The 26,662-nt window shown below is 29.3% G+C and overlaps 1 protein-coding gene and 1 long non-coding RNA gene across 3 annotated transcripts in view; both read right to left on the bottom strand.

The window, feature by feature from the left end:
* Positions 1-26,662, bottom strand: part of LOC111624741 (unconventional myosin-Vb-like) — a 76,846-nt gene that overhangs the window by 40,578 nt on the left and 9,606 nt on the right. For both annotated transcript variants that reach the window (XM_023367677.1, XM_023367678.1), the window contains exons 5-10: positions 25,098-25,242; positions 17,022-17,178; positions 13,562-13,787; positions 11,473-11,580; positions 8,865-8,983; positions 4,398-4,529 (exon numbers count right to left, since the gene is read on the bottom strand). In XM_023367677.1, coding sequence (XP_023223445.1) covers positions 4,398-4,529; positions 8,865-8,983; positions 11,473-11,580; positions 13,562-13,787; positions 17,022-17,178; positions 25,098-25,242 — 887 coding nt within the window. The remainder of the gene's footprint in view (positions 1-4,397; positions 4,530-8,864; positions 8,984-11,472; positions 11,581-13,561; positions 13,788-17,021; positions 17,179-25,097; positions 25,243-26,662) is intronic.
* On the bottom strand, positions 18-2,346 carry LOC111624742. Its single transcript, XR_002756630.1, has 2 exons — positions 2,084-2,346; positions 18-102 (listed from the first exon to the last, which is right to left on the bottom strand). It is a non-coding gene; the product is annotated as an uncharacterized LOC111624742 (long non-coding RNA).

Genomic DNA, 26,662 nt, shown 5'->3' with positions numbered 1-26,662 from the left:
GATTAAATGCATTTCTAGTTTCTTGAAAGCAAGCAGCATCATTAACACTAGGTATCGTAGGAGACTCTCCTTGATTAGTGTAATGAAATTTTTCACAATTATCTGTACAGAAAAAAAATTATACATTAAATTCATATTTATATTTAAATTCATTAATAACTAAGAATACTCATTGCATCACTTGGAATCAACGAATACTCAAATAGTCAAGAATATTCAATGTATCATTTACACTACATTAAATAATCTTTTTACAGACAGTTTCCAACTTTTGGTTGTAATGTGTTCCTAAAAATTTGTACAAAAGTAAAATTCAAGCAAAAGAATTTGGAACCTAAGAAAGTTTTAGGTTATTAAAGTAATTATGTAATAAAGTATAAAATATTACTTAAAATGTTAGAACCATAAATTAAACATAAAACAGGCAAAAATCTTTAGTAAAAATTAATTTTTATTGTGTTAACAAACCAAAATTGGCATAAAGTATCTACTTCACAAAGCTTAAGATTTTTGTTTGTTGGCTGAAAAATATATGAAAGTGTAAATCAAAAGTTTTCTATTGTTTATATGGTCATTGAAGTGCAAGTATGAATTTCATATTGTTCTCTTTTCTTTTAATTTCTATACAAAATTTTTCATCATGTTGTTTATTTGACAAAAAAAATATTCTGTTACTCTCTCACTTTCTATATTTTCTATATAAAACATTTTTTTTAAAACAAATTTCAGTGAAGTATTTGTACCAAATCCAGAGCCTCATTTTATTATTAATTATTATAAAAAAAAATAAAAGCCTTATTTTGAGTTATTTTGAGTCTTTAAAGAAACCGTAAATGGCACTAATGTAAAATTTTCATTAAGTGTAATCCTCTGAGATGCAACATGATCTCTATCTTCCCATCCTCTTGACATTTAACTACCATAACTTAATACTATCAATACTCCTGACAAGATTCAAAGTTTTTGGTTCCTCCAGTCCTGAGATATAATGCAAAATAGTGACACAATTTTTTGAGTTGTATTTTTTCCATTTTTTTTAGCTCACTAAGTGTCAAAATAAAGAAAAGGGGAGTCAAAATTTGGCCAGTCACCATCCTATGTTATAGTCTATAATAGTCATAAAAGTAAAATAAGAGTTTAATAATATAACAATCTCTAAGCATTAAATATGATCTCAGAATCTGGATGGTTTTTTAAGCTATATCTAAGCTAAGCTGTATCTTTGTAAATTTCAAGCAACTCTGAATGATTAGCCAATGTTGTACAATGGATTATCTTAATTATGGTCTTATAAGATCACATTGTCTACTAGTCTACAAATGCTGAAAGGGATGTAAAAGTAGATATATTTTCTGGAGTCATATTGGTGTTTTTAATAAGATGAAAAAAAACATTTGTTCTTGTATGAAATTTAACATGGATATTTAAATTTCTAATTTCTTACATTGAAGTCATCCAGTTACTGTTTGTATTAATTATTTATTGGATATTGAAGTGTGACAGGTGATGGATGTTATACATAACATAAGCTATCTGTCATAGAAGCTTATGAAATCTGTATACAAAATGTACAAAAGTACATTGTCATATTGTTTAATACACTTATATATATGTGAGAGTACTAACTTTCACATTTTATATAAATATAAAATGTGAAAGTTAAATAAATATTTAAAAATTATATCTTATACAATTTAACAGACTAAAAAAATTAAAAAAGATAAAATATTTTATGCGGATTACTTTAAGACAATATATAAATTATTTTAATAAATTAACATTCCAGCAGATAGTAATAAATCAAACATAACTCAACTTTTTTTCATTATTCTAAAAACCAATGAACAAATAGTAACTACCTAATCAGGTAATTAGTACAATCTGCTGAGATTTTCAAAAACGTTTTCATCAAAATCTAGTATCATCATCATCATTTATTTTAATGTATTAATTTTGCAAACGATTTTTAAGACATGTATATTTATTACATATACACAAGCATCTACTCAGACACATACATACATACATCAGATAATGAAAAAATATACCTATATATATAAATGGATAAAATTTCAATATTTACCTAATTTCAGAATGCGAAGTTCCTCTAAATCTGATGCAGCACAAAGCTGATAAAATATATGATAATTTCTTTCATCTGCAGCTTGAAAAACAACACGAGATTTCTCCAGTAGATATGTTCTCATATTTGCTCCAACAATATTGTATTTAGTATTGAAATCGATTTCTATGTACTTCCCAAATCTTGAGCTATTATCATTTCTTGTGGTCTTGGCATTTCCAATTGACTACAGAAATTACTGAAATTATTTCTTTGCAAACTATAAGAAATATAAATGTTAAAAATATTTAAATTCTCAAATCAAAATTCTTTACAATTCCTTAATAAGGGAATAGAAAGAATTATTAATAAAATTTTTGTTTATTAACAAATTTGTTTATTAATAAATTATTAATTACAGTTGATTCTCAATTGTACTAAAATACAATTGAGAATCAACTGTAATTAATAATTTATTTAACATTACAAAAAAGTTGAATCTTCAGTCAATTTGATGATAAACTAAAATCAATAGTAAGTACAATGCGTCCATAAATGTTTTATCCAATTTTAAAAATGTACTTGGAAGACTCAGTAAATCTTCCAAGTACATACACAAAACAAACACAAGCTGAAAGAGCAGTTCAAAGGTTATTTAAACATAGAAAGAAATTAGTCAAGTTCAACATCAGCACTACAAGTAGATTGATAACATCATACCAATATTTAACCTCTCACCACCTATTGCACAGCCTCAAATAAAGAAGGAATTTAAAATGTTACATTCTAGCAAGAAAAGGCTGCACCTCACTTCCACAACAATATGAGCTCTTACCTCAATCAACATCTGCTCCAACGTTGGATCAGATGTAAAGGCCTTTTGGCATGACTTCCCTAGACATCACACCCTGGATTTCTTTCTATGGTGATTTGTTAAAGACAGTGTCTATATCCCCCACTATCAACATTGATCCCAAAGTTAAAGCAATAAATAAATGATTCCTGTGCTAAAGCACAACTGATCCTAACACACTGCACAATGTGTGGCAAAAGGTTGAATATTGATACAATGTCATTCAAATTACTTGTGGTGCTCATGTTAAACTTGAATAGTGTCTTTCTGTGTGTAAATAAACTTTTGAACTGTTCTTTCAACTCATGTTTGTTTCATGTATGTATGTATGGTACTTTGCAGACTCATTGAGCAATAAATTTTCAAAGTTGGAAAAAATGTTTAGACACCCTGTATACTTATTTATGAAATTATTAGACTACTGTATCTGTAAAAATAAATATGTATTAATAGAATCAATTATATATTCAAATACTTATATCTTTCTGATATTGAAATATGTGGTTATTAAAGTAATTATGTAATAAAGTATAAAATATTACTTAAAATGTTAGAACCATAAATTAAACATAAAACAGGCAAAAATCTTTAGTAAAAATTAATTTTTATTGTGTTAACAAACCAAAATTGGCATAAAGTATCTACTTCACAAAGCTTAAGATTTTTGTTTGTTGGCTGAAAAATATATGAAAGTGTAAATCAAAAGTTTTCTATTGTTTATATGGTCATTGAAGTGCAAGTATGAATTTCATATTGTTCTCTTTTCTTTTAATTTCTATACAAAATTTTTCATCATGTTGTTTATTTGACAAAAAAAATATTCTGTTACTCTCTCACTTTCTATATTTTCTATATAAAACATTTTTTTTAAAACAAATTTCAGTGAAGTATTTGTACCAAATCCAGAGCCTCATTTTATTATTAATTATTATAAAAAAAAATAAAAGCCTTATTTTGAGTTATTTTGAGTCTTTNTGTTGTTTTAATGAAAATTAAATGTTATTAATCAGAAATTAATTCTTTGTAATAAACTTCTATTTAGAATATCTGTATTTAATTTACACAAAAATAATTTAACCATATACATGAAATTATTCATAAATTAGTTTCACACAAATTAATAAAAATTAATGCTATATTGTTATCTATTTTATAAGTCAGTAAACAATCTTGCTGTAAAAATTAAAATACTCAAGTTTTTAAAGTAATTAAGCATTAAATAGAAAATAACTGTGTTCAAACTAATCAAATTTTTAATGTTATGGAAAAATGAAAGAATCCAGTAGGTATAGGGTGTATTTAAATCTGTATTTTACAAACAAATACAATATAGTAAAAAAATTTATGAAAAAGTTTTAATACATTTCTCATTATAAAAAATTTTATTTATTTATTATTCAATTAAAATCTATTCTAGTAATATTTTTAATAAAATTATCAATTTAAATAAATCTATTGAAAAATTAATAAATACTTGCTTACTTGTTCTGCAATCATTGGTTTTGTAATTATTTCTCTCATGCTTTGTATTTTTCTATTACATAGCCATATTCTCATTTGATCACAATCAATGCCCAATAACTCACACATAACTTTGATGAAAGGATCATTTTCCTTTAAAAGAAAAATCCATTATATATAAATCAACAATATATGTTATAAACTTAAAAAATTATTTTTAAAAATATCCTAATTTATACAATTTTTTATTTAATCATTAAATATTTTTACTTTAGGCAATCCAATATGTTGAGAAGCATTACTTTTAAATGTTCCTGATATATAATAAATTTCATAAAATCAATAAATCCTCATACAATATCAGATAAATTTTCTGTGTTCTGATTTGACTATAAAAATCTTTTTGTAGGTTTTTATTTTGCATTTAACAAGCCATTCTAAATATCATATGAATGATTTTAATTTCTTATGCATCTATTCTCAAATTTTTTTGACAATTTTAATTTTTTAAAAAATGATATTTTTATGACTAATAAATTTGAAATTGTTTTGACAAGAACCATACTAATATCAAAATTTCAGTTAATCATTACTTTTTTAAAATTATATATTTAATACTATCTTATTTTGTTGTATATTTAATACTGTCATATTTAAATGTAAAATAATTGCATTTGTTAGTATTCATTATTTGTTTATGATATTAAGTAAGTATTCAATCTATTATGTCTTAAATTTTCAATGAGCAATTATTTATTGTGACATTATCACAATGCTAAGTTGCAATTTTTAATTTATATAATTTAAAATAAATGCTCTTCACCTCAAATTAGTAGTGGCTTGCCCCTACTAATTTTCGTTGTCCTTCCTATTTTTCCTTTAACAATAGTCATGCCAGTCATCCATCTAACACCTTTCAGGGAAAATTTTTTTAATTGAAATAATGTGACTTCCAGTTTGCACCAGAAGTTCATATATAGTTAATTGGAGCCTCCGGCACCTAAGATTTCCATACATGGTTTCATCTTTCATCCATCTTACTCTGTTCTTGAGATTAAAGAAAGACAAATGAACAGATGTACAACAGTGGAAATTTATAGGTCTACAACTTTTTCAAATTACATCACAAATGCTCTCATGACTAGACCATAATTCTCAATATTTTGATATGGAGACACATGTTCTTGTTTTACTTGTTCTTAAATAAATTCTACATATTTCAAAATTTCAATGCTTTACTTCCTATTGTGTCTTTAGGATGACTCATCTTATGGGATGTCATGGCTCTCTCTCTAACCTTCATTTCTTCTCAATCTCCTTTTGTTGTCCTTTTGTTGAAAATAATGGAGACAGTAGTACCGTGATACTTTAACTGTAGAGAACATTAAGTTGGAGTGGCAAGGTCAAATTCAAATCAGTAATAATGATTTAGACAGTAAATACAGGCAGTTTCAGAGTTACAACACACATCCATTCTTACAGCTTGATATAAGTCAGATTTCATCATAAGTCAGTTCACTACATCCAATTTCACTTCCATCCTTTCTTTCCTTTTCTTTGAAACACTGTCATCAGTAGAATCAACCTTACACTTGGGAACCATAATAAAGAGCAAAAAAATATGAAGCACTATACACTAATGTAACAAAAGCACAGGCTAACACAAGAACAATGTACCACAATAGCACTCAACATAGTATTCTTCATTTACTTAGCTGTATTCCTACACTGTACCAAATAATAACAACAAAATGTAGTTCTAGTTTGCATCCCATACCTATGCTGTTAGTGCCCTTTACATTGACGTCATATCATAACTTCAGGTCATCATTATATGTAAGAACCAGATTTATTATGAATAGCATTGTAAGATCAGATTGGTGTAAGCTCAGTGCATCACAACCCAAGAACTGCCTGTATCCATATTAAATTCTACAATATTTTGGACAAACATCATAACTTAGTTACTTTGAAGTATCAAGGACATAAATAGTGCAAAAAACTTCAGTCGTAGGTTGAGTTGTCAACAGATAAAATGATTAAGATGTACACCAGTATAAAATTTTTCACAATTACATTTCAAGATTGAAGAAAATCAAATCTATAAGGGCAGGAATCTGCAAAGAAAATCGTTTAAAACGGAAATCACTGATCCACATTGTTCCAAAGAGTCAAGCATCTCCAAATGACTTCTTATTTGAGAAAGATTAATGAAATAATAAGATTACAACAATACCACATGGTAATTAGGATCAATGATATGCTTATTCAATTTCTCAAAAGCGAGTACATTTCTGTACCAGATCTAAAATCTGGCTGTTTTCAATCCCTATCAACAAGGATTTGTACCTCATCTTTGAAATCAGCATGTCTTGGACCAAATTCCAACTGTGCAGGATACTTCAAAGTAGTAAGAATAGTAGACACTACTTTCACTATGTAGTGTCAAAAATTTTAGCTAAATATTACAGGAATTAATTATTTTACATTTTAAGATAATGTGATTTTTCCCAGACATTGCAAAAACACATGGTCCTGGTTGATAATGTCATTGAACCAATTAAAAGGAACCCTGACAAATGTAAGATATTGTTTCCAAAGATTTCAAATGACACTAGAGCAGGGGTCGCAACCTGTAGTATGCAGGATGATTTTCAGTGGCACTCTGATTGAATAGAAATGTAGTAAAAATTATTATTTTTTTATTAATTATATTTAAATAAAAGTCATTGTTCAGCAAAGGCCATGATACATTAAAAATGAATCTTGTTTGTATATTTCTATTACAGCACATGTTTCTGCTCCATGTTGCCATCTACGTGTTATGCAATATTACGTGTTGTGAGTAAGAACATAGTTCAATTAACAATTTAACTTCAAAATTATACATTTTGAAGTCTGTTATAACCAGACTAATTTTGATAACATATATAATAAACTTGGTAGAATTATGTCAGCACTCTGAATAACACTATAATTTACATTCAATACAACACCACTGAAAGGTTGTCAACTTCTGCACTAAAGTAAACATTTGTGGCTACACGCCATATTTTAAACCGTATGATACATATATATCTTCACTTCACCTTCGTCTGTCCTATTTGTTTACTCTTCTATAATATTATCGTCTTCCCATTGACTTTAGTGTGTGGGTGGACTGAGAGGAAAGGAATGAATGGAAGGCTTTTGAGAGGGGATATGAGTGGACTGAGGTGAGAGGAGGAACGAGGGGGAGTTATGAAGGAGAAGTTACGAGGGGGAGAACGAAGGGAAGGAGAGGAGAGAAGAAACGGAGTCAGTGTGGGAGTGAGCAGGGAGGTGAAAGGAGATTGGAAGTGAGAGGAGAAGGGAAAGGACGGGAGACGGAGAGGAAGGAAGTGGATAGGGGAGATCGTAAGGAAAGCCTCCCCTGTAAGTTGGACATTGTATGGTGAGATGAGAAATAGAGAACTTTAGAACAAGAGGAAGAAAAAGGAACTTAAATGAGAGGAACCAGGCGGATCGCCCCTTTTGGATTAATATCTCAGTGTGAAACAAGAATCGAGTGAATCAGCCCCCCCTTGACCGACAAGAAGCCTCATCCATGAGCCCACACACTTCAACCTGCATCATCAAGTTTTGGGTACCCTCTTTCCTTATTCTTTTCTTTCACCTTCTAAATCTTCGAATAAGCCGGCTATATTCAATTAGTTTAGTAATAATAGGAATCTAGTATTAAGTAAGATAATTTTAGTTAATCGGACTGTTCGGTTTGGAAAAAGGGACAACTAGAATTGTTGGTATCCTATGAAATCCTGTATTTGGACTAGCAAGTTAATAAATAATTGTATTTTATGTTATCTAATCTGGATTGTGTGTCTTTATATAACTCGCAGAAATCACACATTTAACACTTAAGTAATAAGCAAATATTTATAATTATGCAAATCCACACTATTCCTTATTATCCAATACTATTCTTTCACAAATAAAGATTCCACAATAACAAGAAACAGTTGTTTCTCTCAAATACAGAAATCATAAATAAACACTAAAAATACTGAAATGTTAAAAAATTCAAATAATAATGTGATTTTGTGTTTTTACATTATTTTACTACTTATAATTATTATAACAAATTTTCATAAACTATAAATAAATTGGATTGAAAACTTTTAATCCTGTAAAAATTTAATAAAATAACATTTTCTATTAATATTCTAGCCACTCTAGCCATCTTTAATTTAATGTTTGTACACAAGCATTGTATGCCACTATGTTAAGTTTTGAAGCTAGCTAAAAAAAAATTAGTCAAAAATATCCATTTTATTAATTTTTTTTATGGATTGACAGTATACTTTCATAAAAAAATTTGTTTCATTGATTCACTCATCAGAAAGACATAACCTAATTTATCAATTCTTTAAAAAATTGTTCGGTTTAATTACATTAAAATCGGTATTGATATTAAATAAAATCAAAATCATTAAGAGATGACATACTAACAGAAATGCTACAGCTTTCACTATCTCCTCTTGAATCTGCACTAATTATTCTAACATTACCAAGATGAAGGATTGAAGCAAGTATTCTAAAAATCATCATTTGCTGCGTATCAGAAAATCCTGCAAAATAAATATTAATTTCAATTATATAATAAATTTAATATATATAAATATAAATTTCTTTATTCAATTACATTAATTTTAATAATACTGAAAACACTCAATCTAAAATTATTCTGATTTCATTTAAAAAGCTACAAAACTTAGATTCCACATATATATTTTCATTAGTAGCTAATAATAACATAATAATAAGCATTATTTGTGGATAAATTAAGTTTTATTTTTCAGTCTGTTTGATTTCAGTGATTTTCAGGAAAAAGATTGACTTTTCCAGAAATCATGGTAGTAATTTAAAATATGTATTATGAATAATGGAAAGATATTTTTTAATTTTATATAAACCATTTTGATACAGATACATTAAAATTACTTGAAATTTAGTATCTATATTCAGTAGAGGCCTATTTTACTTTAACCCATATGATTGCATTGACTTGACATTTGCAATAATCATATAGTACAGTATTAATTACATCTCTTATAACAGTCCAAATGCAAGTTTGTCATTTTGATAAAATGTCATTTCTGCATTTAGCACAGTGCCAGTCAAATCATATGGAAAAGGGTTATGCTTAAAATGGTTTGTGTAAGACAAACATTTTTATAAATATAGTAGTTTTTAATCTTTTAAATTCAAAATCTACTTCAAATACAATAGAATCTCATTTTAATGGATCACAAAACAAAAGATTTTTTCCAGGTCCCACCAAATCAATGTAATTTTTACCTCCTTTTAGCAGATCCATTAATTGGAATAACAGATTTTTTTCTATCCCAAATCTATTGTAAACTTTGCATTTTTTCAACATTTAGTTAATATTTAGGTGTATCTGGAAATTTGTAGTGTTTGATGATGCACTTGTTACATTTGGAATATGCAGTGCTTTCTTTGTTATAGAACGCAATAGAACAGCATTCCACCACCTTTTTTCGATATATTTTAAAAGTTCTAAGAAAATTTTTGAAAATTTGATGTTTAGTCCATATTGAATTGCTCTGTTGAGCATAGAAGATCGGCAACAAAATTATTAAAACGGTCCTGCTCGTGTGCCGAATCTTGTATAAGATGCATTTAATATATTTTTAGTAATGAGATGAGTGTTCCACCACCTTTTTTTGCCCAGAAAAAGCAATGGGAATATGTACAACTGAAGAATTGTACAAAGAGAGTCAGCAGGCTGATACAATTTAAAAGGATCAACTAGTGAACACTCACTGGTCTTAGTGTAGTACCAAAATTTAGAAAGGTCATCAAGTATTTTCAAGCCATGAAGACTTTCCTGATGAGTTTCAGCATAAACAAACAGGTTCTACTGTACACGACATTGCTAATATCAAGCAGTGTTGTAATCAAAAATAGAAAAAAGTGGTATAAAAAGAAATCAAAATGGATGAGCTTTTTAACAAATTGTGAAGTCAAGCAAAGTGCTAATAAACGTATGTAATTTGCTTCTTTTTATGCTTACAGTATCAGCTTTGTTGTACACACATATGACATAATATATAACCATATACAGCATAATATACACATACATCACAAATGTGTTTCTATAGAATAAAGTGGAGATCTCAAGGGACTGAAAAATTTCAAGTACTGGTATTTCTTATATATAGGGGTTAAAAAAACAAATTTTTTCAAACAATAGATATTTTCCTGGGTGTGTGGCAAATCTGTTGTTTGCAATATAACAGATACTCGAAACAACAGATAATAAGAAAGACAAAACCTTTCACACTTTGTTTTTAGCAATTTTAATCCATAAGAACAAATGTTATCAGCTGTTTTGAATGGCCTTCTTCGGGTACAATAAGGTCAGTTGGAACGTTGGTTAGCAAATATTGAAATGATGTCACTGTTTACAAAGGTTTTTTCTTACCGACATCTTTTAAACTTTGTAATCAACAATGATGTCACTAGTAAGAAGAAACCTTTGTAAACAGTGATGTCATTTCAATATTTGCTAATCGACGTTCCAACTGACCTTACTGTACCTGACAAAGGCCATTCAAAATGGCCAAAAATATTTGTTCTTATGGATTAAAATTGCTAGAAACAAAGTGTGAAAGGTTTTGTCTCTCTTATTTTAAGTACTTCTAGCTTTGTGTGCTTAGAAGTTACAAAAGATAATTTTTGGCTGCCCAGTCTGTTAAAATAAGAATTCTTCTGTGTGTATAACATGATCTTACTTATTAAATATTGAGAAATATCAATATAATTTTTATCAGAATTTCCAGAGTTGTTTATGAACAACTCTGGAAATTCTGAATGAAAAGTATGACTCACTTAAAGTGCTTCAAAAAAGATTAGATTTTTTGTAAAACTATCAAACTAATTCAAAAAATTTCTACATTAATTCAATAAGTCAACTTATTTATTTATAATTAAACATTTTCAGATTTTTTGTCTTATTGTCAAATCAAGCACTTAATGAATTCCAACATAGAGAAAGCTAAAATCTGCATATTTTAAAAACAAACTCACATACCTAAAAGATTAAATGCATTTCTAGTTTCTTGAAAGCAAGCAGCATCATTAACACTAGGTATCGTAGGAGACTCTCCTTGATTAGTGTAATGAAATTTTTCACAATTATCTGTACAGAAAAAAAATTATACATTAAATTCATATTTATATTTAAATTCATTAATAACTAAGAATACTCATTGCATCACTTGGAATCAACGAATACTCAAATAGTCAAGAATATTCAATGTATCATTTACACTACATTAAATAATCTTTTTACAGACAGTTTCCAACTTTTGGTTGTAATGTGTTCCTAAAAATTTGTACAAAAGTAAAATTCAAGCAAAAGAATTTGGAACCTAAGAAAGTTTTAGGTTATTAAAGTAATTATGTAATAAAGTATAAAATATTACTTAAAATGTTAGAACCATAAATTAAACATAAAACAGGCAAAAATCTTTAGTAAAAATTAATTTTTATTGTGTTAACAAACCAAAATTGGCATAAAGTATCTACTTCACAAAGCTTAAGATTTTTGTTTGTTGGCTGAAAAATATATGAAAGTGTAAATCAAAAGTTTTCTATTGTTTATATGGTCATTGAAGTGCAAGTATGAATTTCATATTGTTCTCTTTTCTTTTAATTTCTATACAAAATTTTTCATCATGTTGTTTATTTGACAAAAAAAATATTCTGTTACTCTCTCACTTTCTATATTTTCTATATAAAACATTTTTTTTAAAACAAATTTCAGTGAAGTATTTGTACCAAATCCAGAGCCTCATTTTATTATTAATTATTATAAAAAAAAATAAAAGCCTTATTTTGAGTTATTTTGAGTCTTTAAAGAAACCGTAAATGGCACTAATGTAAAATTTTCATTAAGTGTAATCCTCTGAGATGCAACATGATCTCTATCTTCCCATCCTCTTGACATTTAACTACCATAACTTAATACTATCAATACTCCTGACAAGTTTCAAAGTTTTTGGTTCCTCCAGTCCTGAGATATAATGCAAAATAGTGACACAATTTTTTGAGTTGTATTTTTTCCATTTTTTTTAGCTCACTAAGTGTCAAAATAAAGAAAAGGGGAGTCAAAATTTGGCCAGTCACCATCCTATGTTATAGTCTATAATAGTCATAAAAGTAAAATAAGAGTTTAATAATATAACAATCTCTAAGCATTAAATATGATCTCAGAATCTGGATGGTTTTTTAAGCTATATCTAAGCTAAGCTGTATCTTTGTAAATTTCAAGCAACTCTGAATGATTAGCCAATGTTGTACAATGGATTATCTTAATTATGGTCTTATAAGATCACATTGTCTACTAGTCTACAAATGCTGAAAGGGATGTAAAAGTAGATATATTTTCTGGAGTCATATTGGTGTTTTTAATAAGATGAAAAAAAACATTTGTTCTTGTATGAAATTTAACATGGATATTTAAATTTCTAATTTCTTACATTGAAGTCATCCAGTTACTGTTTGTATTAATTATTTATTGGATATTGAAGTGTGACAGGTGATGGATGTTATACATAACATAAGCTATCTGTCATAGAAGCTTATGAAATCTGTATACAAAATGTACAAAAGTACATTGTCATATTGTTTAATACACTTATATATATGTGAGAGTACTAACTTTCACATTTTATATAAATATAAAATGTGAAAGTTAAATAAATATTTAAAAATTATATCTTATACAATTTAACAGACTAAAAAAATTAAAAAAGATAAAATATTTTATGCGGATTACTTTAAGACAATATATAAATTATTTTAATAAATTAACATTCCAGCAGATAGTAATAAATCAAACATAACTCAACTTTTTTTCATTATTCTAAAAACCAATGAACAAATAGTAACTACCTAATCAGGTAATTAGTACAATCTGCTGAGATTTTCAAAAACGTTTTCATCAAAATCTAGTATCATCATCATCATTTATTTTAATGTATTAATTTTGCAAACGATTTTTAAGACATGTATATTTATTACATATACACAAGCATCTACTCAGACACATACATACATACATCAGATAATGAAAAAATATACCTATATATATAAATGGATAAAATTTCAATATTTACCTAATTTCAGAATGCGAAGTTCCTCTAAATCTGATGCAGCACAAAGCTGATAAAATATATGATAATTTCTTTCATCTGCAGCTTGAAAAACAACACGAGATTTCTCCAGTAGATATGTTCTCATATTTGCTCCAACAATATTGTATTTAGTATTGAAATCGATTTCTATGTACTTCCCAAATCTTGAGCTATTATCATTTCTTGTGGTCTTGGCATTTCCAATTGACTACAGAAATTACTGAAATTATTTCTTTGCAAACTATAAGAAATATAAATGTTAAAAATATTTAAATTCTCAAATCAAAATTCTTTACAATTCCTTAATAAGGGAATAGAAAGAATTATTAATAAAATTTTTGTTTATTAACAAATTTGTTTATTAATAAATTATTAATTACAGTTGATTCTCAATTGTACTAAAATACAATTGAGAATCAACTGTAATTAATAATTTATTTAACATTACAAAAAAGTTGAATCTTCAGTCAATTTGATGATAAACTAAAATCAATAGTAAGTACAATGCGTCCATAAATGTTTTATCCAATTTTAAAAATGTACTTGGAAGACTCAGTAAATCTTCCAAGTACATACACAAAACAAACACAAGCTGAAAGAGCAGTTCAAAGGTTATTTAAACATAGAAAGAAATTAGTCAAGTTCAACATCAGCACTACAAGTAGATTGATAACATCATACCAATATTTAACCTCTCACCACCTATTGCACAGCCTCAAATAAAGAAGGAATTTAAAATGTTACATTCTAGCAAGAAAAGGCTGCACCTCACTTCCACAACAATATGAGCTCTTACCTCAATCAACATCTGCTCCAACGTTGGATCAGATGTAAAGGCCTTTTGGCATGACTTCCCTAGACATCACACCCTGGATTTCTTTCTATGGTGATTTGTTAAAGACAGTGTCTATATCCCCCACTATCAACATTGATCCCAAAGTTAAAGCAATAAATAAATGATTCCTGTGCTAAAGCACAACTGATCCTAACACACTGCACAATGTGTGGCAAAAGGTTGAATATTGATACAATGTCATTCAAATTACTTGTGGTGCTCATGTTAAACTTGAATAGTGTCTTTCTGTGTGTAAATAAACTTTTGAACTGTTCTTTCAACTCATGTTTGTTTCATGTATGTATGTATGGTACTTTGCAGACTCATTGAGCAATAAATTTTCAAAGTTGGAAAAAATGTTTAGACACCCTGTATACTTATTTATGAAATTATTAGACTACTGTATCTGTAAAAATAAATATGTATTAATAGAATCAATTATATATTCAAATATTTATATCTTTCTGATATTGAAATATGTTTTTTTAACAGTAATTTCTTCAAATTATAAAACTTTATAATTTCAAAAAACCAAATTTTTTAATGTCAGTAGGTTTTTTTATTGATACAGTTCTAGTAGTTCATTTTCATATTACAAAAATATCATATAGATTGAATTTATTATTATTATTATTATTATTATTTCCTATAACTTAAACTTTACTCAATATCTAAAAATATATTTTTCTATAGATCCTGTAACAGAAGCTTGAATATAAGGATTATTTCTTTTTTTATTAAAATTATTTCAACCAAAAAAATATGCTTGAGGATTACATAGAGCAGAGGTGGCAAACCTTTTTGAGCCCGCATGCCATACTGTAAGCATACTTAGCTTTAAAGATGTTTATGTGTGCCAAAGTTTAAAACTTTGGCATGCATAAACATCTTTAAAGCTATAACAATATTTAAATAAATTAAACGAAAATGCTTTAATTAGAATAAATGAAACAATGATTGAAAAAGACAAACGATAAATCAAAATCGTACGATATGTTACGTGCCAGATGATTTCTCCTTACGTGCCACTTTGGGCATGCGTGCCATAGGTTTGCCACCCCTGACATAGAGTATATATTAATTTTGCATGAACAAATGAGGCTATTAATAATTTTATAAGCATACTGAGACTGCTTGTTACAAATACATTTTATTTAAAAATAATTATTCTAATATTCTTATTCTATTAGTCTTGAAGACACACATTATTAACAACAATGAAAGCATTTAATTTTACATTAAAATCTCATTTATCCAAATCCAAATAAAAATACAGTAAGATTAACAGTTAATAAAAAAATTAAAGCTCAACATTAGATAATGATTGCCATACTAGGACATAATGACTTCTACTTGGTTGTGACACTTAGTCATGACAGAATGCCATTCCTAATTAATCATTTCATATTTATTAATTATGTTTGAATCACAAATGTGAAATGGTGCACATTGTATTATAGATACTCTACTGCTTAAACGTTATTAATTATTTTTGTGAGTTTTTATTCTTGTTACAAGAAAAAAAATGATGATGATTGCTGTTCCAATGGAGTAGAATAGATACATTTCTTTAATCTCAACAATTCAAATATTCCAAAATTATAAAGTATCTAAACTTTTCTTTATCTAAATTGGATTTGATCCTATGAAATCTGATAAATGCATTTCTACTTAACTTAAACTTAACTTTCTACTTTCTTTAGGCTTATATAATTTTTATATAAACATCAATAGTGTTGTTAATTATACAAACAATAGGAGATATTCTTCCTTTTTACAATTTCTTTGTATTTATTTTATTTATTATTATTATAAATTAATATTATTATTAATTTATTATTAATTAATTATAATAAANATATTATTATTATTAATTAGAACATTTTAAACTAAAATGTTCAAATAACATTTTAGTTTAAAATGTTCTAATTTTTCAATTACAAAATGTTCTGATCTGTGACTTATGAATCAGCTGGTTAACAAGAAGAGGGCACCACATTTGACTTATGGACCTAAATTCATTTTTAAAAAATCTGTTTACTTCTGATTCATTTTTATATTTTTGTAGTTTTATTATTTTAAAAACTTGTAAATTAGATATGTAAGACACAGTAGATCAGTATTTTAATTTCATGTTTTTAGCTGCATTCTGAAATATCAGAACAAGGAGTCCATTAAACTGTTTTAATTAAATAAAATTTTCTTTTGGATGATCTAAGATTTGGAAAGCTTTGGTCTCAATAACATTTATCTTGTTCTTTTCATGAGTTTCTTTATTTTAGTGTGTTTTTTTTTAGACTTAAAACTGTCATAAAGACTTGTAAAGATATCTCAATTTTTGTATTCTAATAACAAAACAAATTTGTGCTTTCATTAAGTTTTATTCTTAACTTCAAAATAAGACCCTGAGAATAAAAATTTGATTTTAAACTTATTTAAGAAATTAAAAGATGGAAATATGAAATTAAAGTAATATGTGAATATCAAATCAATAAACTTAAGTATAATTCTGGATTTCAGATATCTGAATGCAATAATTCATTCATTTAAGAATTTATTCTGTGTAAAATTAATACCTTTCTACTCAATAATTTCTATAATGCTTACTTCCATAATAGGATTAGAAGCCAATACTTTTTTCTCAATACAGGTTTCTGTTGAAGAACCCCCAACAGTAGCAAAGTACCTCATTGCGTATTTTGCAGAAACTGTTTTTCCTGCTCCTGATTCACCACTCACAATAATAGACTGATTTTTACTTTCTCTAAAGGAAGAATAAAATAAATTATAAAACATTAATGAAATCTCAGATGTTATATACATATATTATATACATTGTAAAAACATTCTGTAAATAAAGAAAACATGATAAACTGCAATCAAAGTGTTAATCTGGCACTAATGGACCAGAATGATGCTGGATTATTGACAATGTCAAATTGTCAAATTTTTGCATTTTTTACAATTTTGATTAGCTAGTTGTACCCAGCAAAATATTGCTGTAAAAAATTATTGCTAAATTACAAGTAAATAGGAAAATAAAGCAGCAAATAAATTTATTTACATAAAAATTATTAATATAAGACACTTTCTCAGTAAACAATATTTCTTGTATTAATACTTTCAGAGGTAGGTATTCATTTCTGCAAATTAAACCAACAACATTTAATTAAACAGTTTTTTGTTACCTTCTTACCTACCTGTAACATTTCTTTCTTAGGATCCATTTTATTTGGCATCAGACCTCCTAACCAAAATTGAATTTACAATAATCCTTCCATTAATAACAAAATTAAAAAATAATCAGAAATCAATAAAAATTTAAAAATCTGAAAGCATTGAAAAAAATATCAACTCAGTTATTTTCAGAAGTGTTTTTATACTGGACAGGGATAAGTTCAATAGCTAAAATGTCAGGGAGGAGTGCCACTATGGCAAGTGTAAAATTGGGCACATTTTTTGCAATTAATTTAAATAAAATTAAACAGCAAAACAGATTCATTACAGTTAATCTATATCAAATAAGTGTCAAAATGATGTATAAAATGTAATTTAATTCATATGCATGTACTTTAATGAATTAGAAATAGATTTCATCTTAAAGTATTTTCTATATGTAGATTGTGTATGATCTGAATGTCACTGACATTGCTGTACATTTTATACTAGCACATGTTGATGTATGGTTTGTTTATGTATGTTCTTCAGTCACTGTGAAAATGATACAGCATATGATGATACAGTGGGTGATCGATTAATGAACATAATCCATTCCAAAACTTTGTTGCTATCTGAATTGTTCGTTAACCGATTATCGATTTACCATAGGTTTTAATGGAAATTTAATTAATTCATTCTGGAGACCCCCAAAAATAAAAAATATATACTTTCTTACTACGTTTATTTATATGTAATAATAAAAATACATACATACACAGTCTTGCATTTTTATTACTCATGTTTTTTCCATTTGAAAAGGTTAAATAATCTGTCTAATGTTGATTGCTTTTCTCTCTTCAGGATTTTTCATAAGTAGTTATTAATAGCATTGCAATTGTAGAAATCCCCAAGCCTCAACCTGGTTTGGATGCCATTCTATGATCGTTATTTTGACATCCTCCTACTACTACAAAAGATCTTTAATAACAGATATCGGCATTAATCTTCTTTTTCAGAAGAAGACATATCTTGCTGAGTTTCTTGGTGTTCTTCATTCAAGAGTTCTTGGCGTTCTTCTGTCATCAGATCTGTTTCGGATTCCATTATGAACTCTTCGATGTTCTTTATATTCTTTATATCTCAGATGCGATTTTTGTTACTACTTTAGCTGCTTGAGTCTTCTTGATAATACAGTATCTTTCTTAGATAAGATTTAACTACGGCCTACTGTAGACCTGTTCAAGCCATACTGCCCAGAAACATTAGGCATCTTCTGCCCACTCTCTACCTTTGCTATTATACTCTGACCTTTCGAAAAGAAAAACAGACGCAAAACTTAATGAGTGCCTACCCAACAGTCTCGCAAATACATAAAAGAATTGTTTCTGTCAGAAAAATAAAAGGCTGGAATTAAAAAGGATAGTTTCAAAGTTCAGAGGAATATTATCTGATCGGTATATACCAGCTTGAGCATCGATGTCGACGTCTCCCACACTCCGAAAGGTTTCAAATTGTTGCCCGAAGACAAGGGAAGACCAATCGGTATTCATTATTTTACATCGCTTCTTCTCGTGTTTGTTCTATGGGGTGTTCGTTTTCCGATCACGTGTTCGTTGTCCGAACATAAAAATCTTTTGTGAAAGTGTTCATTATCCGATCTGTTTGTTAACCGATCACCCACTGTACTGTAATATGATTAATTAAGAATAATGTATTACAAAAATGTTAATGAGCATATTATTCCATAAAATCATCATTCATGATGATTCATATATTTCACGTATTATATACATGCTACACAATGCTATATATGAATATGAGAAATCTCTTCTAGCTAGGCAATACTATCTTCACATTGGACTGTGAGGAAAAAAAAAATAAATGTATTAAGCACAGAAAAAGTATTCTACTAATGCAAACAAGATACTCTAACAAATTGAGTCAGTTTTCACATTACACTTGATCTCATGATTGACTTCTCAATGCATGGCAGACCTTCTACCCTCAATTTCCACCTGAAATCTTTAGCACACTTTAATGTTCTAACTATTTTTAACTATGTTGTTTTAATGTTCTAACTATTTCATTTACAAAAATACAACAAAGAAAAAACTGCTTGTGTCATTCGAAAACAAAGCCTTTATTGTACCAAATCATACAGTTGTTATTTCTGTCTTTCAATTCCAACACATGGGCTCTAATTAAGCACTAATGTAAGACTGTGTTCAGTGTTGCATTAGCGCTATGCGACCTATGCAACCTCTTTACACATGCCATGTGCTCAAACAAATTCTAATTCATCAAATACTAACATGCCACATTATTATTCAACAATTCCAGATTATTGGCTACTTTTCAAAAGATACATTCTGGTTTAGGACCATTCATAAATTACATTATAGTTTTTGAGTCACTACTGACCTTCTTCCCCATTATGTGTAATGATATATTTTTAGCAATCCCTACCCTTTAACTATGTAAACAATATTCCATGAACCCCCAACATTGGAGAAATGTAAAATAATTAACACAACAGTGTAGTGGCATTACAACTACAATTTATTAGCGTAATTAAGAAGTACTCGCTAGTACTTTCAATGGCTTATAGCCACCATCCCCAGGCAAAAAACAAATCAAATACAATTAATTTTCAAACATTCAGTTATTTGTACGGGCTTTTTTAAAAATTAACCAAGGTATGTGGACAGAATACAGAACAAAATTAAATTAAATTAAATTTTTTTTTAAATTATATAAGTCAGCGCTGTCCAACTGGCGGCCCGCGGGCCGTATACGGCCCGCGGGCCGCCAGTTGGACAGCGCTGATATAAGTGCATTATAATTCACATCAAAACCTTTACAAATTAATTTAGTAATATGTAAATGATTGTAGTATATATATAAACACAGAATTACAAATTGAATTGTTTGAATAAGATTACACACAATTGCAGGATTTCTATGGTAGGTTTATTGCATGGTGTTATAGTATTTTCAACACCCTTTGACTATCCGCTATCCAATCCTATATTTACAGTATGTAGATGATATCTTGATTGGATGGAATGGCTTTGCAGAGGAATTAGACAACTTCATTAAAATGTTAGTTCTATATATCCATCTATCAACTTTACTGTGGAGGAAAAACTAAATACCAAACTCTCCTTTTTAGATCTAGAAATACATAGATTGCCTGAACTACTATTTTCTGTATACAATAAAAATAACAGTGTGCCACATATTATCCTCACAACTGCATTCCAGTCTTTACACTTTGTAAACTTCGCAATTACTTTTTTTATTCACAGTGTGTTCCTTCTCCCATCCACCCAGACATTAGTAAACAATGAATTACAACTTTTTCATAGGGCAGTATGCAATGCTGGTTATTCTCCTTCCAGGTTTCGTTATCTCTATAATTGGGCCAAAAATAAGTTATTCCCACATACTTTCCTCCACACAAAGGTTGAAATAAGGGTAGTAAAACCCACAATACCATTTTTGGCCCCATATCTTCATCATAAAGAATAACACATCTTTTTAGGAATCATGGTTTTACTTTGCCTATAGCTCCAATCTACACTACAAAAAGTGATATGTAATGATCGAGACACTATCACATTAACCTCACCTGTGTTACTCCCAACATATATCGGGGTCATGACCTTTGACCCGCTGCGTTGGACCAGAGGTATCTCATTACAGTATGGTATGTTTTTGGAACTATATGCCGCTAGTCGTTATAATTTTCATATTAAAAATAACTTCCAAAATAGAAATTTTTTTTGTCTTTATATTTATTAATATATCTATTTTGTTTGTAAAAAATAAAAAAATAATTTTGGAGAATATAATAACAAAAATTTAACATGGCGACCACACTCAACAGAGAAAAATTTTAACATGTAATACCGTGTTTCCCCGAAAATAAGACATCCGCAGAAAATAAGACCTAGCACAGATTTTGCTGAATTGCGAAATATAAGACCTCCACCTGAAAGTAAGACCTAGCGAAGTTGTTTTTTAGTCTTAACGGTCATCAACAGATGGTTGAAAGTGGCCGTTGGCTTTTTGAAAGTACAGCCACTGATTGGTCAGCAGACAATTATGCCACACGGCATGATTTGCATAAGACTATGGCTTGGGAATCACAGATTTGCATAATGTTACAGCTGGTGATGGCTAATTGGTCGGCTGGGAATCACGCCACATGACATTTGCATGGTGCTACGGTTCAGTAAGCCCTAATTGGTCATCGAGTCCGATGTTGACGTTATAAAAAGGCGACAGTTCGACACACCGGATATACGTCACTCTCGTCTAAGTTCGATTTGGGAATTTTTTTGTTCAATAATAAATGTGAATTCTTCTTCCTGGAAAAAATAAGACATTCCCTGAAAATAAGACCTAGCGCATTTTTCAGAGCAAAAATTAATATAAGACACTGTCTTATTTTCGGGGAAACACGGTAGGTTAAATGAAAAATCAGAAGTCTACAAAATTCCGTTACAACATGCACTCTTAGGAAGAAAATTATTTACATTGGACCTACTGCTAGAATGTTAGTCCTATATTTTAGAACATCAAGATGATATTAAAAACAACAGACTAGCAACTGTTATCTAAACATGTACTAGACCAAGATTATCTACTGCTTTGGACACACACCAAATTACTTAAGCATTGAAATGATAGAAGGGAGTTATTTATATGTGAGAGCCTTTATATATCTGCTTTAACACCATGCAGTAAACCTACCATAGAAATCCCACAATTGTGGATAACCTTATTCAAACAATTCAATTTGTATTAATTTAGTTGTCTTTATGTCCTTATCTCTTGTTTTATTCTATTATAGTCAACTAAGACCTATCTTATTAATAGGACATTTACACTGGTGTGATAGTTATTTGCAACAAGTACTGTTCTTAATCAGAAAAAACAAAACTCTATGTGTCCGAAACACAAATATGTGTATTTTTCACTTGTTCCTGTACACAAAATACACATATTTGTGTTTCGGACACATATGTCCCTCCAAACCTGCTGATGAGGGACGTATGTGTCCGAAACACGAATATGTGTATTTTGTGTACAGGAACAAGTGAAAAATACACATATTTGTGTTTCGAACACAGAGAGTTTTGTTTTTTCTGATTAAGAACAGTACTTGTTGCAAATAACTATCACACCAGTGTAAATGTCCTATTAATAAGATAGGTCTTAGTTGACTATAATAGAGTAAAACAATTCAATTTGTAATTCTGTGTTTATATATGTACTACAATCATGTACATAGTACTAAATTAATTTTTAAAGCTTTTGATGTGAATTATAACGCACTTATATAATTTAAAAAAACATTTTAATTTAATTTACTTTTGTTCTGTGTTCTATCCACATGCCTTGGTTAATTTTTAAAAAAGCCCATTCAAATAACCAAATGTTTGAAAATTAATTATATTTGATTTGTTTTTTGCCTGGGGATGGTGGCTGTAAGCCATTGAAAGTACTAGCAATCCTAATAAATTGTAATTGTAACACTGCTACACTGTTGTGTTAATTATTTTATACGATTGTTGGTGTAAAGTGTCTTTTTATGATTACTATGGAGAAATGATTTAAAGTTATGAAAAATTATCTTGCCTTGAAACAATAAAATCAAATACAGTAGAGCGTCGATTATCCAAATCAATTGGGGACTGGTGTTGTTCGGAAGATCGATGTTTCGGATAACCGATTATGTACGAAAAAATATATTAATTTATCCCATCTTGACATTTTTCTCCGTTGCGTGTCGCTTTGCGTTGAATTTTCATCAATGTTAAGCCTAACGAAGACTATTGTATAGTTAAAAATTATTTTTTTATTTTGTACAAACAAAATAAATATATTGAAAAATATAAAAACAATAAAAAATTATACTTCAGAAGTTAATTTAGTATCAAAAACGTAAAATATTTGAGTAGCCCAAGACATAGCCAAAGATTCCAGTGCCACAGCACTGGCAAAAATTTAAATTTGCCGACTGGAATTCTTTCGGATGATTGACGCTCTACTGTACTATTATATTATCTAAAAAACAAAACAAAAACATGAAATACACTGCACATTAGTTCAACAAATTTAATATTTCTTGTAATCACTTAAATTTTTCTGAAAATGTAAAGGGATATAATAATTTAACTGATAACTAAACAGGGTGTCATAAAGGTCTCCCAATTTTGAAAAATCAATACTTGATAGCTAATGGATTCATATGAGCAAAACTGCACATCAACACAAAGAACTCTGAAAGCTTTTCTCTCTCCTGCCACAGAGAGTTACGTAAAATTGCCACTAGGTGAAATAGAATAAAAATGGTATTCACTGTAACAGAGAAGGTATTTTCAGTGCTCCAGTTCCATGATAGCAATTCTGTCATTACTGTTCAGCTAAGCAGCCACTGACAAGCAAGACAATTCATGTATGGTACAGACAGTTTCAAGAAACCACTATCACCTGGATGTTTTATCTGGACATGTTGACAGAATGGACAATGCCACAGTTATAAGACCACCCTAATTCATATTCCAACATGTCAGAGCACCTCTGCCCTTTCATCACAATATTTGTGCCTATCTGAACATGGCCTGCCACAAAGCTGGATCAGATATGTATGCCAATAACAACTGATTGTTACAATTGTACTCCTCAGTCACCAGATCTCATTCCATGACTTTTTTTTTCTGGGAATGCATTAAAGACATTGTTTGTATCACCATTGCCTTTTGACATAGTAGAGCTGAAGAAATGCATTGTTAATGACATGGAGACCATGCAATTTTATGAGCTGCTTGTGGCAGAAACTAGATCAGGCATGGCCAACACATGGCCCGCAGGCTGGATGTGGCCCATGATTAATCTTTTAATATTAGCTACTCAAGTCAGAATAGATTGGTGAAAAATTCTAATGCCTAAAAAAGAAAAAAAAGGCCAACAACTCGCTAGAGTTAACCCTCCATTACAAATCTTTTAAGTACAGAATAGAACGTTGATAATGCATGATAATGTGAAAAATGTATCTGTAATCTCTATGTACTGTACAATTTAGTCTCTACGAGGTGACACCACAATGAGATCTCGCACCACCTCAAAATCTTCCTACGGCAGCCTCTGGTTCGGCCCGTGAAGAAAGTTCTCTTTCCAATTCGGCCCAGGGGCAAAAACTGTTGGCCACCCCTGAACTAGATTACCACACAGACGTGCTGTATGGTAATCTAGTTCTATAGTAGGCATATTGAGCATCAAAAAACTTGAGTTTTTACATGTACATAGAAGCAATATGTGTATAATGATTTTTCAAAATACAGGAGACGTTTTCAACTTACTCTGTACATAACAGAAATTAATGCTTAATTTTTTCATTCAATAATTTAGATTATTTAAGTGATATATGTTTTATTATTATATTTTACTTTAATTTTATAAAAAATTATTTATTAAAATTTTATAATTATATATATAACTCAAATATTTCATAACCTTTCCATTTGTGTATATGCTTCTTCTGCAACTGCAAAAATATGTGGATCAAGGTCACCCATTGCTTGGCCACGATAAGCCATAATTGTGTCATTTCCATATATGGGAAGCTCTTCATATGGATTAATTGCAACAAGTACAATTCCTGACAAAATATTTAATAATGAAATATTATATTTTATATATGTCATATTAAATGTTAATTACTAAAATGTCTGATATTAAAAAAAATGAAGTGTTCCCCTTGCACCTCCACACTTTTAAACTGTTCTGTAAAATTCATTTGAGCAGTAGTTGTGCCAAAGGATGCTGATCAATACTAATTTAGAAGGTAAATAGCAAAATTGCAAATGTATAACAGTTGAATTGTAAAAGTCAGTATGTATGTTCAATAACAAAGCAAGTTTCATGTCCATAAATTTGAAAGGGCCAACATTGCTGTGTAATGGCTATATGGACCTCTGCTGCCACATGGTCTATATTGCTGGAATGGTTGATGGAGCTCCATTCCTTGGCCTGTCTAATCATCTGACATCACCCCTTTGAACTTTTTTCTTTGTAGATGGATCAAGAATTGCACGTAATCATGTGTCAGACATGAGAATCCTAGGTACAAGAAACTTGAATGTCATTAACAGTGTGACTCCTAACATGTTTGCTCAAACATGGATCAAAATCAAGTATAGATTGGATATCTGAAAGCATTTCTTTTCACAAAATTAATCCACAAAATTAAAGAGATTCACCACCCTAATTCATATTCCAACATGTCAGAGCACCTCTGCCCTTTCATCACAATATTTGTGCCTATCTGAACATGGCCTGCCACAAAGCTGGATCAGATATGTATGCCAATAACAACTGATTGTTACAATTGTACTCCTCAGTCACCAGATCTCATTCCATGACTTTTTTTTTCTGGGAATGCATTAAAGACATTGTTTGTATCACCATTGCCTTTTGACATAGTAGAGCTGAAGAAATGCATTGTTAATGACATGGAGACCATGCAATTTTATGAGCTGCTTGTGGCAGAAACTAGATCAGGCATGGCCAACACATGGCCCGCAGGCTGGATGTGGCCCATGATTAATCTTTTAATATTAGCTACTCAAGTCAGAATAGATTGGTGAAAAATTCTAATGCCTAAAAAAGAAAAAAAAGGCCAACAACTCGCTAGAGTTAACCCTCCATTACAAATCTTTTAAGTACAGCATAGAACGTTGATAATGCATGATAATGTGAAAAATGTATCTGTAATCTCTATGTACTGTACAATTTAGTCTCTACGAGGTGACACCACAATGAGATCTCGCACCACCTCAAAATCTTCCTACGGCAGCCTCTGGTTCGGCCCGTGAAGAAAGTTCTCTTTCCAATTCGGCCCAGGGGCAAAAACTGTTGGCCACCCCTGAACTAGATTACCACACAGACGTGCTGTATGGTAATCTAGTTCTATAGTAGGCATATTGAGCATCAAAAAACTTGAGTTTTTACATGTACATAGAAGCAATATGTGTATAATGATTTTTCAAAATACAGGAGACGTTTTCAACTTCATGTTT

Source organism: Centruroides sculpturatus, unplaced genomic scaffold (assembly GCF_000671375.1).
Source record: "Centruroides sculpturatus isolate CEXI.00-Female unplaced genomic scaffold, Cexi_2.0 scaffold197, whole genome shotgun sequence".
NCBI classification, from domain to species: domain Eukaryota; kingdom Metazoa; phylum Arthropoda; class Arachnida; order Scorpiones; family Buthidae; genus Centruroides; species Centruroides sculpturatus.
The sequence above is the reverse complement of the archived record's forward strand: the minus strand, read 5'-3'. Positions and strand labels throughout refer to the sequence as shown.